General features: G+C 42.5%; 1 protein-coding gene across 3 annotated transcripts in view; it reads right to left on the reverse strand.

Moving 5' to 3' along the window:
- Window positions 1-11,211, reverse strand: part of WDR48 (WD repeat domain 48) — a 46,195-nt gene extending 34,984 nt beyond the window's left edge. For all 3 annotated transcript variants that reach the window (XM_045904020.3, XM_064589910.1, XM_045904019.3), the window contains exon 1: window positions 11,134-11,211. In XM_045904020.3, coding sequence (XP_045759976.1) covers window positions 11,134-11,181 — 48 coding nt within the window. In that variant the 5' untranslated portion in view covers window positions 11,182-11,211. The remainder of the gene's footprint in view (window positions 1-11,133) is intronic.
- Window positions 11,212-13,444: the final 2,233 nt, after the last annotated feature.

The following is a 13,444-nucleotide window of genomic DNA, read 5'->3' on the forward strand; positions in this document are numbered from 1 at the left end:
AAATAATTCTTAGCAAAACAAATCCAGGCCTACCTCTTCAAGGGTATCTACTACAGATGTGTGATTAAAAATGGCAAAGAATTAGAAGTATCCTAGTTGGGTAAATCTTGGCACACACCTTATAAAAGAGAATGCTACTTAATCATTAAAAATGTTGATGTAGGGCGCCTGGGTGGCTCAGATGGTTGGGCGTCTGCCTTCGGCTCAGGTCATGATCCCAGGGTCCTGGGATCGAGTCCCGCATCGGGCTTCCCGCTCCTTGGGAGCCTGCTTCTCCCTCTGTTTCTCTCTGTCTCTCATGAATAAATAAATAAAATCTTAAAAAAAAAAAAAATGTTGATGTAGGGGCGCCTGGGTGGCTCAAGTCGTTAAGCGCCTGCCTTCGGCTCAGGTCATGATCCCACGGTCCTGGGATCGAGCCCCACATCGGGCTCCCTGCTCAGTGGGAAGCCTGCTTCTCCCTCTCCCACTCCCCCTGCTTGTGTTCCCTCTCTCGCTGTGTCTCTGTCAAATAAATAAATAAAATCTTTAAAAAAAAATGTTGATATAGATCTAGACTGACCAACATGGGAAGAAAGCCATGTGTTTTTTTGAAGTGGAATATGTCCAATACAGTAGTGAATAATAAATATTATAAAAATGTTGCAGAATTTTAAATGTGTATTTTAAAACAACTACGTAAGTTTGGAAGGATATACATACATAAAACTATCAGTAGTTATTCCTGAGTGATGGAATTATGGTGATTGTCACTCACTTGTGCCTTTTTTATATGGTATGAATGTTTTACAATAAGACATGTATTAGTTTTTTGAATTTATAATTTAATTTCTGTCCAACTAATTCTTGACTGTATTCAGAAGATCAAATACCGTAATACTGAACAGACTCTAATGAGGGGCGTCTGTTGGCTCAGTTGTTAAGCGTCTGCCTTCAGCTCAGGTCATGATCCCAGGGTCCTGGGATCAAGCTCTGCATCAGGCTCCCTGCTTAGCGGGAAGCCTGCTTCTCCCTCTCCCACTCCCCCTGCTTGTGTTCCCTCTCTCGCTGTGTATCTCTCTGTCAAATAAATAAAATCTTAAAAAAAAATAAAAAATAAAAAAGAAAGACCCTAATGAAAAACCATCTCCCTGTTGTCTGGGTAAGACTCCCCATACCCAGTCTTAATTCCTAGGGGTAACAAATTTCAACTCTCAGTTGTTTCTGAAGAGTTACTCCGTTTCTCAAAAATACTGTGCTTATCCTACAACCTTCCATTTTAGACATGATCTATTTACTCAGGCTATGGTAGACTGGGATCTAGCTCTGGACTACTCTCAGTAACTCCTCCCTCTACTCTTCTGATACAGATATACCACGATTTTCGATTTTGGGGTGAGTAAATCACCAGTACTAGCTACACTGTTTGACTTTGTAATTGCTGTCTACTGACTAGCCAAGAACTATATCATGAATACATTTCCTTTCTTAGAGAGCTTTTTGTTTTCCCTGGCATTCTCCCTTTCTTTCCTTCTTCAATGCTTTCCTCTACTTTAACTTCAACTCCCCTTCATTGTAGCACCACATGAGATATTCTAGCAAGAGCCGGGACCACCCCACTTTGCCCAAAAGTCTTCTCTCAGAAACACCCATCTTCTCACTCTGGCCCAGGCCACCTGCCCTCTCTGTCTGCTGGCACAGCTGTCACCTTTGATGCTTCCCTTTACTGCTCTTCTGGGCTGGGTTTGAGCCACTGCTTCCTGAATTCCAACGTCTCCTCCTTTCTGTGTTCACTCCCCAGTTTTGCTGAAGCACATTCCCAGGACCTCAAGAAACTAACACAGGAAAAGGTGCACGGGAGGTGATTTTAGCCCTCACAAGCCTAAAAAGGTCTTTACCTCTACACTGGATTTGGCTGGGTGAAGAAGTCCATGTAGAAAAACCCCTCTGCTTCTGAAGGCACTGCTCCAACTTCCAATCCAGCACCCAGTGTTGCCACTGAATTCAATGCCATTCTGTTTCATTCCATTCTAAAATGATCTCATTTTCATTTTTTCTTGTACCGCCGCCTGCCCACTCCCCTCACTCCTAAGTGTGTAGGATCTTCTCTATTTTCTTGCTGCTTTATTTACTTAGTTTTGGGTCCTTATCAATTAATTTTGCTATGCACTGAGAAAGCCCTTTCAACCTAGAAGCTTGCGGCACTTCAGCTCTGAAAAACTTTCTTCTATCAAGTCATTAATAATGTTTCCCCTGCTCCTTCTTAAACCCCCATCAGTCAGATGTTGGAACTTTCAAACTGATCCTTCATCTTTTATGCTTTCTATATTATGGATCTTTGTTCCTTTGTTTACTTTTCTAAGACCTCCTTTACTATTTTTTAACTGCTATTAATTTTTTTTAGTAAATTTTAGTATGATGGACGAAACAGCAATAGTATCTTCAAAAAGGAAATGACTAGATAAATTATCCATTCTAAGTGGTCATTAAAGAATGAAGATGAGGGGCACCTGGGCGGCTCAGTTGGCTGAGCGTCTGCCTTAGGGTCAGGTCATGATCCCAGGGTCCTGGGATTGACCACCGTGTCGGCTCCCTGCTCGGACAGGGGCCTGCTTCTCCCTCTCCCTCTGCCGCACCCCCTGCTTGTCCTCTCTCTCGTGCGTGCTCTTTCAAATAAATAAAATCTTACAAAATATAAGAAAAGAAAATGAACTGTATACGCTGATATATTCCAAGACATATCACATTAAGAACTTATTGTTTGAGAGAGACAGAGCAAGGGGGAGGGGAGGAGCAGAGGCAAAGGAAGAGAGAGAATTCCAAGTAGGCTCCATGCCCAACATGAGTCCAATGAGGGGCTTGATCTCATATGACCTGAGATTATGACCTGAGCTAAAACCAAGAGCCAGACACCTAACCTACTGAGCCACCCAGGCACCCCTAAAAACCTATTGTTAAAGAAAAAAAATTGGGGCACCTGGGTGGCTCAGTCGGTTAAGCGTCTGCCTTTCACTCAGGTCATAAACCCAGGGTCTTGGGATCAAGCCCCGAGTCTGGCTCCCTGCTTGGCAGGGGAGTCTGCTTCTCCCTCTTCCTCTGCCCCTGCTCGTGTGCCCTCTCTCTCACTCACTCTCTCTCTCTCTCAAATAAATAAATAAAATAAAATAAAATAAAAATGGCCGTAGATAAAAGAAAAACAGGATGCAGGTCTTTCAACAAATATTGATGAAGCATCCACCAGTGGCCAGGCTCAATTCTAAACACTGAGGATTTTGTGAGTGGGCACAATAGTCCTCCTGGAGCTTTCATTCTTTTATTTATTTTTTAAAGATATTTATTTATTTATTTGAGAGAGAGTGCGTGAGCACATGAGCAGGGGGGAAGAGTAGAGGGAGAAGCAGACTCCCAACTGAGCAGGGAGCCTGACACGTGGCTCAATCCTAAGACCCTGAGATCATGATCTCAGCTGAAGGCAGACCCTTAACCAAAAGAGCCACCCAGGCAACCCAGGAGCTTTCATTCTAGTGGAGAAAGAATATAAGAGAAGTCACAGTAAGTTAAATGAAGTTTGCTGCCACCAGCCCCCCAAGATTTAGGTAAGCTTTGTAGGCAGAAGAGATGGAAGTAAAAGAAAAAGAAGAGCAGAAGGTGCTGGAGATAGTAGCAATGAATGAGTGAGCAAAGTCCTGGAAAAACCTCATTAAACAGTCAAGAATACAGGCAAAAGCAGAGACTAAGATTCATATCTGACCATTTTAATTTGCTTAAAAAAAGTGGGCAGGGGGAAGAGCAGAGGGTACTTTGAGAACTCTGCAAGGGACGGGAAGCCAGACCTTTGGTAGGAGCTATGCATTTTGGAAGAAACATGTAAAGGGACAAACAAGGAGAAGAATATGGCAGTGCCCCAGCAGCAAGTACCCAGTTAGGTTACACTCTTAAGTATTTGTAGCTGGCTTAGTAAGCACTGTTTGATTAATTTCCCCAGCAACTGTCTGGGACCCAAAATAAAGAAATCAGACAATGGGGACGATCCACTAAACTTCATGTGATCTGTCTCGCATCTCAAGCTTAAATACCCCTAGAGTTATTGGTAACGTGCCAGAGGCCACAGTAGAGGCAATCAGGAGAGAAACTATCCTTGATTATTTTAATTTCATGATAATCAGATTAGTTTTCTATAGCTGACATAATAAATTACCACAAATTTAATGGCTTCAAACAACTCCCATTTATTATTTCACAATTCTGAAGGTCAGAAGTCCACACAGAGCTTGGATGGGTCCTCTGTTCTCAATATAGACAAGACCAATATAGACAAGAGTTGACTGATGGCTCTGTGTTCCTTCCCGGGAGGCTCTAGGAGAGTTGGCCTCCAAGCTCATTCAAGTTGTAGGCCTGAAGGTCCTGTTTCCTTGCCGGCTATCAGCCAAGGTTCCATCCTTGCTCCTACAGGCTGCCTGTAGTCCTTCTCATACTTTCTATGTGCCCTCTCCTACAAAAAAGGGTCCCTCTCTCTAGTGCCTCAAATCTGACTTCTGTGTCCACTGGAAGAACATTCTCTGTGTGTTTTGTTTTGTTTTTTTTAAGACTTTTATTTATTTGACAGAGAGACACAGTGAGAGAAGGAACACAAGCAGCGGGAGTGGGAGAGGGAGAAGCAAGCTCCCTGCTGAGCAGGGAGCCCAATGCCAGGCTTGATCCCAGGACCCTGGGATCATGACCTGAGCTGAAAGCAGACGCTTAAGGACTGAGCCACCCAGGTGCCCCACATTCTCTGCTTTTAAGGGCTCACATGATTAAATTGGGCCTACTGGGATAATGCAGGATAATCCCCCCTTTAAGGTTTGTAACCTTAATTACATCTGCAAAGTCCTTTTTATCATGCAATATAACATATTCACAAGTTCCAGGGATTACGGCATAGGCATTTGCCGGGGGGGGGGGGGGGGGGGGGGGAATTCTGCTTATCACAGTAACAATTTTTTATATGAAAACAAATACGGATATATCATAGAATTAAGTACAAAATTCACCATCTTTTTAAGAAAAGAAGGGATACTTCAAAGCATTTCAGGCTCGGGGTGCCTGGGTGGCTCAGCTGGTTAAGCACCTGCCTTCCGCTCAGGTCATGATCCCAGAGTTCTGGGACTGAGCCTGGGATCTAGCCCTCATCAGGCCCCCTGCTCAGCAGGGAGCCTACCGGTCCCCCTGCTTGTGTGCTCTCTCTCTCTCTCTCCATCAAATAAATAAAATCTTAAAAAAACAAATAAAGCATTTCAGGCTCACAAAGGAGGCACTCTGGGCTATTTCCCCAGCCCCCCCCCCCCCCAATGTGCACTGACTCACCTCCACTTGGTTGTCTAACAGGTATCTTAATTGTGGCATTGCCCAAACCAAGCTCCCAACAGTCCTCTCCAAACTAGCTTTTCCTGTGGTCTCCCTCACTGATGGGTGTTAATGGCAACTCCATTCTTCCAGTCACTCAGGCCAAAAACCTTGATGCCATCATTACTTCAATTTGTTTCATCTAGTCTTCCAAAATCTCACTACCCTGCATGGAGCACTATCACCTGGATTTCTTAAATAGCTACTGGTCCCCTGCTCTGCCCTTGCTCACCTTCAGTTTGTTCCAAATACAGCAGCCAGGCTGGTCCCATTAAAACCCATATATATTGTGTATATTCCTCCGCTCCAAATTCACCAACTGCTTTCCATCTCACTCAAGAGCAAAAGCCAAAGCCCTTTTTACGACCTGTAGTTCTCTAAAAGATCTGGCCTGCAGTTATCTCTCTGATTTCATCTCCTGCTCCTCTTCCCTCGCTCACTCCACACCAGCCACAAAGGCATCATTAGCATTCCACAAATAAGCCAGGTGCATTCCCCAACAGGACTTTTGCATCTGATATTCTCACTGGAATGCTCTTCCAGACGGCAATCTCATTTCCTTCAGATCCTTACTCAAAAGTCAGCTTCTCAGCAAGGCCTTCTCTGGCCACCACAACTAAAATTTCCCCCTCCTCCTGCTGCTTATCACTAACCATTTTTTAACCTTTTAAAGCTTATTTTCCCCCAATATTATATTACAAAAATTTCAAACACATACAAAAGTTGAAAGAGTTACACAGCAAATATCCACATACCCACTATTCTACAATTAAGTTTAGATTTGCTTTATCTCATACACATCCAACCACTTGACCTGTTATTTTCAATGCCTTTCAAAATAAGTTGCATGTCATCAATACCACTTCCCCCTAAGCACTTCAACATGTATATCATCATTTAGAGTTCATTATTTATTTGTGGCTCCCTTTTCTTTTTTTTTTAAATGGCTCCTCTTTTAAGGTAAAATTTACATACAATGAAATGTAGAAATCTTATGTGTACACAGATACTTCTAACAGATGTATGGATCTGTTTAATATAAATCCCTACCAAGACATAAAGAACATTATTACCACCCTAGAAAGTTCCCTCCTCTGCTTCCCAACCTCTACACCCCATTCCTAGGCAATCTAGATCTGACTTTTTTCACCACAGATTAGTTCTGTCTGTTCTATAACATTCTATAAGTGGAATCACACAGCTCTTTAGTGTAAGGCTACTTCCAGCTATCAGGCTAAATCAGGCTAAATTTGGCCAAGAAAATACTGGCCAGATAGCAGTAATTCTCACATCTGTTTTCCCTGTTCAATCCTGTGGACCATTACTTTCTACTTGTACCTAATTTCAAGAGTGCTGATTTTAAAAACTATTCTAAAAAGCAGTCTTGCAGATAAAAATACGACAAATTCTAGCTTGACTTCTCCTGGTCAGGGCGCATTAGTAAAACTCCTCCAGGGGTTAGTAAAAAACCACCCATAGTCCTAATCCAGGCCAAAGCCTGTTTCTGTAAACAAAGTTTTATTGGAACACAGCCACATCTATTCATTTAGGTATTGTCTATGGCTGCTTTCACGTTGTAATAGCAGAGTTGAGTAGTTATGACATAGTAAAATGGCCTGCAAAGCCTAAAATACATACCATCTGACCCCTTAGAGAAAAAGTTTACTGACCTCTGTTCCAATGGATGACATATTGGTATAATTTGTTTTACTACCCATCCTACATAAAAAGTAACTCATCTTGAACATACAGCTAATTTGTAAGGGTCTTTCCTTGAGAAGTCAGGATTTGGCATCATTCTACTTCCTTTAAAAAAAAAAAAGTCTCAAAGATTAAACAACCAACCCAGAACTTGGACTCAGAATCAGAAATAAGGACCCATACTGAGTTCTGAATAGGTCTGGAATAACTAAATATTCGGCAGAGAAAAAAGGTAAGTACTGATAAAAGAGACCTTTGTTGGTTGCCTTTCCATTACCCATTTCTGCTCCTCAAGGCAAGCAAATCCTAGAAGAAAATGTACAGGAGCTACTTAAGAGACTGTAGCCTTGAATACTGTGTTGAACAGACATGAGGACTGGGATGGGACAGCGACCAAGAGGGAAGGCCTAGAGCTGAGAGTTTGGGAATAGAAGATAACTCATCAGCAGCCCAATGGTAAAGCTGACTTTACAGCACTTCTTAGGTTAGAGAGTCACAGTGAGCCTGCTGGTTCAAGATTTGCATGAAACCAGCACCACCTCTTGACTTTTCATTTACCTGAGCCAATACATGTCTTTTATTACGTAAGCCTGGTTAAGCTGGATTTGGGGTCATTTCCAAGGAAAAGAATCCTGTTATGGAAGGCCAAGTATGTATATACTTGAAACATCACTGGATACTAGGGCATGGTTGTTGCTTCTAAACCAGGAATAGCAGTGACAACCTTATTCCAAGAATTCTGAAGCAAGTTGAAGGAAAGATGGAGAGAGCAAGAGAAGGAGAGGGAGGAAGTAGGAGAGAGAGAGAGAGAGAAAGAGAGTGAGTCAACCAATAGACTGTGGTTGTTGGAAAATAATAACAGTAAGGGACCACCAGGAAGTGAAGAGACTTGTTTTGATATTTTGATTACCAGGAAAAAATCTGCATCATCTATCTGAACTCATACATTTGATTGTCTGATCATGTTTCTGCCAATCACAAATTCACCCCTCCCCCTCATACTCACCTCCAGGCTGCTGAGAAGTTGAATGAAGATGGTAGGACATGTGCTCATTCTTCATTATGTCTATAATTAATAAGCAGTATGCTTGGATCCCTCTCCACTGGTTATTTATCAATATTATAAATCTCAAGGGTTCTTTTTGGCCTAATAATGAAGCTCAGGGCTACTGCCTCTTGGTACAAGACAGCCAAGAGGCAAAATATATTTAGGTAGCCATATACACTTTCTCCAAAATGGAAAGATTTTATTTATAAAAACAAAGAATGTTGTAAAAAGCTCAAAAATATAAAAATTAATATATATTTTAAAATAAAAGATATCCCATTTCCTGCCTTACCCATAATCACATAATCTAATACATAGAGACTATCACTGTTAATAGCCTTCCAGATGTTTAAAACACATTATTTCCTTTGTGGAAATGGGACTATGCTATGTTGACTTGTTTTTTTGACTTCTGGACACCATTCCTTTTTAATAATACAGATCAAACTTATCTTTTTAACAACTGCAAATTAATCCACTAGGTAAGTGTATTTATCTGCTAAGTGACTACTGTTGGACATTGAGATTTTTTTTTACAATGACAGCATTCCTAAAATAAACACTCTTGTACAATGAGAGAGATATATGCATATGCACTTTTTAAACTTTTTTAAATTAACCTAATCTAAGTGAGAGCAAGAGAGACATGAGCTGGGGGAGGGGCAGAGGGAGAAAGAGAAGCAGACTCCCCACTGAGCAAGGAGCCCTGATGCAGGGCTCAATCCCAGGGACCCTGGGATCGTGACCTGAGCCTAAGGCAGACGCTTAACCAACTGAGCCACCCAGGTGCCCCTCATCTGCACTTTTGTAAAACAATTTTTTAGACGAGGAATTGCTGGGTCAATGGGAATGTGTATTTAAAATTTTGACAAACAGCAAGACACTGAACAATAAATACTATGACTTTGTTTAGAGTTTAAAAAAATCACGTAAGTTGGGTACACATGCACAAAGAGGTATAGAACATTGGTTTTCAACCAGGGGCAATTTTACCCTCCCACAAACATTTGAAAGTATCTAGTTATTTTTGGTTGTCAACACTGGATAGATGCTAACATCTAGTAGGCAGAAGCCAGGATGATGCAGAACAACTTATAATGCATAGAACCCCCTCCCGACCCCCCCATAAAGAATAAAAAATCATGCAGCCCAACATGCCAACAGTGCTCAGAGTAAAACAAAATACAAAAAACTGGTCTAGGGTTATATATCACACCGTCCACAGTAGCATTCTTCGAAGAGTAGAGGACAATTACCATTTATACCTTTGTATTGTCTGTGGGGTTTTTTTGGGAACGAACATGTACTAGTTTGAAAAACACTTCCATAAACAAAAGTTCTCCCTCACACTGAGATACAATCAATCTCTGTAGCTTCTCACATTGGTTCTATACCTTGGGGACAAATTCTGAAAGCAACTATCTTCAGCAGGCTAATATTGGTTCTTTTGATGCTCTTCATAGGAAACAGTTTCAGGTTACTTCACCAATCTGATTGCTAGACCTATCAAGAACAAGGTACTAAGTGCTGAACCCCAAACTGTAGTTTTGTACTATGACCAGCAAAGAATGGAATTATCTCCCTCATTCAACATGTGATGGCTCACATTCAGCTTATTAAAACACTCAATTTTTCCATACACACTGTGGTGAATTTACATTTCCTCATCTTGTACTTTTATATGGCCTTTAAATTTAAATGCAAGTAACAGATGCCTGATTAACTCTCCTTAACTACCCTAAGAAGTGTACCACTCTAGTGTCTAGAAGACAATTAAGACAATTTTGAGTTACATTTTAGTCCACAGCACATATTCTCACCCACCTGGCTTGGATGCTGGGGTTACTTAAATCCTGTTACTGATGCATTTAAAAATCACCTAACAGGGTAAGCTATTTTAGATTCTTATTAATTTCACTCAATTCAGAGACATCTAGTGAATGCTCAGTGATCAATGAGATCAATAAAACAAATAAGTAAACTGCCCAGAAGACAATGGCCTACAGCCACTGCTGGGGTTACCTTACTGAAGGATCACTTTGTCCTGTTTACCTATTAAACAATCGATTTCAATCTGTAGAACTACATATAATGTGTTTCATAAAGAGATCCTGGGTATTACTTATTCCCATACTGTCTCAATTCTTTGCACATCTTTGGGACTAAACTAAGTGCTCGGTAAACGTTTAATGAACAGGCACATAAACCGTCACTCTATATACAACTTACTTGCAGGTAAACACTTGTAATAGGGCTTTTACTCCTTGCACAGCTGAAAATACTAGGTAGCGATAACCCTTAATCGTACCCAAAATAAAAGTGGATTCATGAAGGCATAAAGAAACACGAAAGGGTTAGATAACTCTTTACCCTTGGATAATAAATCATTAGAAACAGGAAAGAATCAAGGATGCACAATGAAGATGAAGAAAATTAATAAAAATGATAATTTCCCCACTAACACCAGCACACTTCCACGTCGTTTCCACCTCACAAGGGACAAAGCTTCCGCAAAAAGAAAAAAAATAAATAAAAGGCAGAGGGCTCCCCTGTGCCGAATCCTCCGCAGAAACCCCGCAGAGCCATCTGCGCCCCGCCACGCCCCCGCACAGGCCCATTCCGCCGCCGCCGGGGAAGTGCCCGCAGGCCTCGGCTCAGACACGGATAGGGCAGAGCGTTTTGGTGAAAAGCAAGGGAAGGGGGAGGCAGGTGGGCGGGAAACGAGCCCATCCAGATCCCGCAAGCCCCAGCCTACGAAAGAGCTGGAGTGCGGCAAGCCCTAGCTCCAAACCCCGCACTCTAAGGTCCCGGGACTGGGCCCAGGCCGGCCCAGCCAGCCGCCCCCCGCCCCTTCCTCAAGTCGTTAGCGCCGCGGCCCCACCCCTCACCGCCGGCCGCGCCCTGTCCCGCTCTCCCCAAGCCGCTACCCTGGACGACCGTGGCCCGAGGCATCTGCTTGCTGCAGGTGGGCCCGGGGCCGCAGGCCACGTCCAGGAGGTCGAGGAGCGGGACTCCCATACCTGCACTTTCCTCCGCCCTGCCGTGTTCTGCCGGTGATGGGCCGCCATCTTGCATGTTGACACTGCTACGTCACTTCCGGAAGTGTTCCCGACCGGGCGGATATCCCGCCTCTTCCCCTTTATCCAAGGGCAGGTGGTGAAGTCGAGGTCGGGCTTGTCTTGTGCTCACCTAATGCTGTTTGTCGCTGTGGGCAGTGGCTCTCGGGTGAGGTTGAAGCACCTAAAAATCGTTGCGTGCGTATAGTGCTGGCAGAGAGAGGGCCGCTTTCTGGACTGAAGGAGCAGTCCGACTCCAGCTCTGGGCCTTAAACCATGACTTGCGCTGGTCTCCGGGGTGCCTCCTCCAGAGGTCTAAGCAGGCATAACGAAGACTGAAAGAATGTATACTGGACATGGGAGGCTTGGACAGACCCCCCCCCCCCCCACCCGCGCCCCGCCAACTTTCCTAGGCAGCCAAGGGAACGGACAGATTTGCCATGAAGAATTATAAATTGGCTTTGAAGGAGGAGAAATAGAATGGCTGGCAAAGAAGGTGGCCCATACCTTAAGGAGGAGCAAAGTTTCTATTTAAATAAGAGATAAAGTATGTTATAGGAAGATGAACATTAAATTGTTCCTAGAGACAACTTTCTAAGTTAATGAATCCTGAAGGAGTTGGGGCTCACTCTTGTATCTGGTTTAAATCATCTCTTATACTGGGACAGTTAGATCTTCTGGATGAAAGTTTGACTTAAGAATGCTTTCCTGGCACTGATTTTAGGTGCTGAGGATGGTCAGACTCCTTGTGAAAGTGATTTCTATAGAAATCACATGCTGCACTGTCCCATACAGCATCCACTAGGCACGTGTGGTTCCTGAGCACTTGAAATATGGCTAGTTCAAACTGAGGTATGATGAAACTGAAATACTCAAATTTCAAAGACGGGATAAAGAAAAGAATGTAAAATATTTCATCAATATTTTTTATCAATCTCACATTGAAATGATGTCTCAGAAATACTGGTTAAATAACATAGTAAGATTATTTCTTTTTAGTTTTTATAATGTGACTGATAGTATATTTGAAGTTACATATGTAGCTCACATATTTCTGTTGCATAGTGCTAGTATAGAACGATGCCTAGGAAAGTTCTTATCTAGACAAATGCCTTTTTAAATTAATAAAGAAATGTGAATTCGAGGAGTAGGAACTGATAGCAGAAAGCTTCTTAAGCAAAACTGGCAGTGACAACTTGGAGATAAATTACATATACCTCATTTTATTATAGACACATTCATTCATTTATTCATGTGTTCATTCAGCAAAATACTATTTAGTTAAATGCCAGGCAATATATTAGGTGCTGGGGATCCAGTGGTGAGTGCACATAATCATAGTACTTAGAGTCCCATGGTAAGGCAGGAATTAAACACATAAATAAATATGGAGTTAAGTATAGTGAAGAAAAATAGTTATGAGACAGGAAAGAAAAAAAAAGACAGGAAGGAATCCTTGAGTCAAGATCTGAGAATGGAGTTAATTTGTCAAGGAGAGGGTACAGTCTGAGCAAAGGTCTTGTGGCAGGAGGGAGCATGGAACATTCCAAGAATTGAGGACGAATGTTTAGAGTTCAGAGAACAAGGGGAAGGAAAAGGCAGAGACTACACCCAACAGGATCTTCTAGAGCAATAGGAAGCTGTTGAAGGGGTTTAAACAGGGGAGGGAGGGAAATGATTTGCATTTTTTTTCTTCCAAATGTTTATTTAAATTCTAGTTAGTTATGATCTGCATTTTTATTTTTTTTATTTTTTATTTTTTAAAAAGATTTTATTTATTTATTTGACAGAGAGAGACACAGTGAGAGAGGGAACACAAGTAGGGGGAGTGGGAGAGGGAGAAGCAGGCTTCCCACGGAGCAGGGAGCCCGATGTGGGGCTTGATCCCAGGACCCCGGGATCATGACCTGAGCCGAAGGCAGATGCTTAACGACTGAGCCACCCAGGCGCCCCTATGATCTGCATTTTTAAAGAATGATTCAACAAATGTCTGTTGAGTACCCATGATGTGCCAGGCATTGTTCAGGTTTGTTGCTCTGCACAATATGGTGGTACCTGCGAGAAATGCGTTGTGAGATTGTTGGCGTTCCACTTTGGATCCAAAGAGCATTGAAGTCATGAAGTCCTTTTAATGTGCAGAATGTCCAGCAGGATGTCCAGAATTTCACTTTGCCTGAAAGGAGTGTTGGCCTTGGGTAATAATTCATGGTGCAAAGCTAATTGTTTGACCAAGTGGTCAAGAACATCGGAAAGAGCAAGATTGGAGAACTGGTGA

This window comes from Mirounga angustirostris, unplaced genomic scaffold (assembly GCF_029215605.1).
Source record: "Mirounga angustirostris isolate CCGP_5_RB_7025 unplaced genomic scaffold, mMirAng1.0.hap1 SCAF_1, whole genome shotgun sequence".
NCBI lineage: Eukaryota > Metazoa > Chordata > Mammalia > Carnivora > Phocidae > Mirounga > Mirounga angustirostris.